Below are 2822 nucleotides of genomic sequence, written 5' to 3' on the forward strand. Positions count from 1 at the left end.
CTGAAAACACATTACATCAATATATCCGCACGTTTTTCTCGTTAAAATTATGTTTAAAAAAATTAAATGTAATAAACGATTTCATCATGCAGTAACACCATACTTAAACGCAAAAATATTCTTCAAGATGTATGCTTCTTATCGATTTCGCTTTCTCCCTCCCCCTCTCTCCTTCTCACCCCCGAAATAATAAAACATTTTAGAAAAGTAAATGATATATTTATTAAACAATCTATTGTTATTATATGTAAAGATTTTTCAAACAAATTTTGAAATAACAAATCGTCCTAAATCTTATTTGGTATTGCAATTTGCCTACGATATTTAAATCTATGTTATCTATGTCAATTAGAGATGTACTATTATAAGAAAATTGTATAAAAGTTCTCGTATGTAAAGTATACAAATTTGAAAAATTAAATTTTGCAAAACACACCCATAGTTACTTAAGGTTACTTATTAAATCTTACGATAAATTGAGAAAATAATTTCTATAACGATGTAACTTTGGCTAAGTATCGCTAATAATTATGAATGTGATACATAATCATGTAATACTTTTGTTCTGAAATTATATAGTTAGTTACATAGGGATAAAGATACATGCATGCATACATACATACATATACATAATTTTTTTAAGAATCTCTTTTAGCAAACATTAGTAAAATGACTTATTCCATGTCAATTGATTTACTTTGAAAAAAAATTTGTATACTCGAGCTTGTAGATTTGCTTAAAACTAACTATGCTTATGATATATTATCAAAGTATCTTTCTTGTTTACAATTCATTGAATGCGAATTGGTTTCAGACTTACACAACTACTTCACTAAACAAATACTTAAAAAACATTCTTCACAAAAGTTTAAACAGCGATACTCACTTTTAATATCGCTTCGTATTATTTTCGTATAACAAGATTTGAAGCAAATAACTTTAATGATTTATACATCCATTCAACATGGTGATCCATTCAACATGGAACACTAAGTGGCATGTGGATAAGAACACGTCACTAGATACTTTATAAAAGTGTCTCTTAATATTGTCCCAAGTTGTTAAAAGTTGTACAACGATCCACTGGACAATACAATCGCAACGTATCCCATGATTCTTCAAACAGTTGGTAATGATCAATAATAAATGAATTAAAACTGAAAAGAAAATGCAATATTGAGTAAATAAGATGACAAAAAGTGGGAGTAGATATAGAATAGAATAAGTTGGATACTCACCCTTTTTAGGAATTCCTCCGCACATATGCGTGCTCTAGCATTAACCGATAATTTCATTTCACTGATTTCTCTATCAATTTCTTCCATAAAGTGAATAACAAAATCTACTATCTTGTGTTTGTACATTTGTTCTACGTGAATATTGGTAATTAGAAAGCTAATGTCATAGCCCTAAAAAATAAATTACATTAATATTATTATTATTACAAATCATGGAAGCTTCAAAGCTTGCAATAAACTTGTGGCTATTCACCTCTACCGGTTTTCTTCTGAGAATCATAAAATGTTCGGCCCTCATTGTCATGAATCTTGTAAAATTATGACAAAGAATTTTTTCTAGATCATCAGCTTGTTTCACAGCAATACTTATTCTCATACTATTTATACTTGATTCAATCAAGACTTTCTCCTTATCGTTTCTACTTATCAAGATGGGCGTTAAAAGCAATTCTTTGCTCGCCCTTACTTCTACCTCGGGCTTGTTATGTTTTTCCACAATTTGAGAGGAGAAGTTCTCCAGGCACATAGCGGCGGTAAGCGTACGCCTGACTGCTGTCAAATACGGCTTTAATGTTCCCGACTGTAAAATAAACAAGATAAATGGCACAAAACATATTAGATACATTAACATGATTAACAATTTGAAACTGACCGCTGCGTCAGTATGCAAACATGGGTGACTTTAGCTAGAAAGACATTTAGCTTGAGATTAGAAATCCAAAGAAATGGCTATTAGAACCCACGAATTCTAGCACACTTTCCGCAATTGGTACGACTAAGACCCGGTCTACAATAGGTGTAGGAAGCCTTTAATCTTTCGCTTTCAGCTTCGAGTTGAACGTGACGTTAACTTGTTCTAACAAGCTCTAAACTTTACGATCTAAAGCTCTAAAACTACGATCTGGACAGTTCGCTTAAAGCTTAGGAATTAAGGCAGCGCCGGAAAAGCGCTTTTTGCCAGAAAAAAACGTCAAGTTTAATACTTGGAGCAAAAGACTAGGAAGCTGAAAGCTCCCTACATTTATCGTAGATCGAGTCTATAAAGAGAACGTCATACTTCTTATAAGAGTTACAAGTCAATCAATCTTGAAATGCTTGAAACTACAGTTGAATAACGTGACTTACCATGTTTATGAGAGATAGATCACAAGTTTCGATATAACATTCGCATTCACGTTAGCTACTCGACTCTCAGAGGTCTACCAAGCTTTGCACTGCTCTATTCGGCTCGACGAAGCGTACGGAGACGACACATTATATTGACGCGAACACTTTGGCTCAATAATTCGACTATTTCGGCTTGCGAGCTGGCGAATTCAACAAGCCCGACCCACTCTGGTTGAATCAGTAATTCGATTCTCCTCGATAGCTACAGCTACAACCGGTATCTCTTTGACTTTACTCAACTTCCAACAGTTCCAGCACTTGGGGCGTCAACGAAATAACTCGAACTTGTTTCCAATCGTCGAAATTTGATTATAAGGAAAGAAACTTGCCACGCTGGTTTTAACCAATCACAATTCCGAAAGCATATGAAGCATAGGGCCGGTATCACAGTCTCCGATTAACGTGATTCTCCGATTA

General features: G+C 33.8%; 1 protein-coding gene across 1 annotated transcript; it reads right to left on the reverse strand.

The window, feature by feature from the left end:
• Positions 1-708: 708 nt before the first annotated feature.
• On the reverse strand, positions 709-2822 carry Arpc4 (Actin-related protein 2/3 complex, subunit 4). Its single transcript, XM_077399385.1, has 4 exons — positions 2364-2822; positions 1492-1818; positions 1239-1409; positions 709-1157 (listed from the first exon to the last, which is right to left on the reverse strand). Exons 1-4 carry the CDS (start codon positions 2364-2366, stop codon positions 1152-1154), a joined length of 507 nt encoding a protein of 168 aa, XP_077255511.1. The 5' UTR covers positions 2367-2822; the 3' UTR covers positions 709-1151.

The sequence above is a fragment of the Temnothorax americanus genome, unplaced genomic scaffold (genome assembly GCF_048541705.1).
Source record: "Temnothorax americanus isolate GAGA-0224 unplaced genomic scaffold, ASM4854170v1 Scaffold126, whole genome shotgun sequence".
NCBI classification, from domain to species: Eukaryota; Metazoa; Arthropoda; class Insecta; order Hymenoptera; family Formicidae; genus Temnothorax; species Temnothorax americanus.

Excerpts from the sequence above, each read along its gene's own strand:
- Arpc4 (XM_077399385.1), bottom strand. Across the intron at positions 1,410-1,491 it reads TCAGAAGAAAACCGGTAGAG|GGCTATGACATTAGCTTTCT; the intron begins GTGAATAGCCAC and ends TTTATTTTTTAG.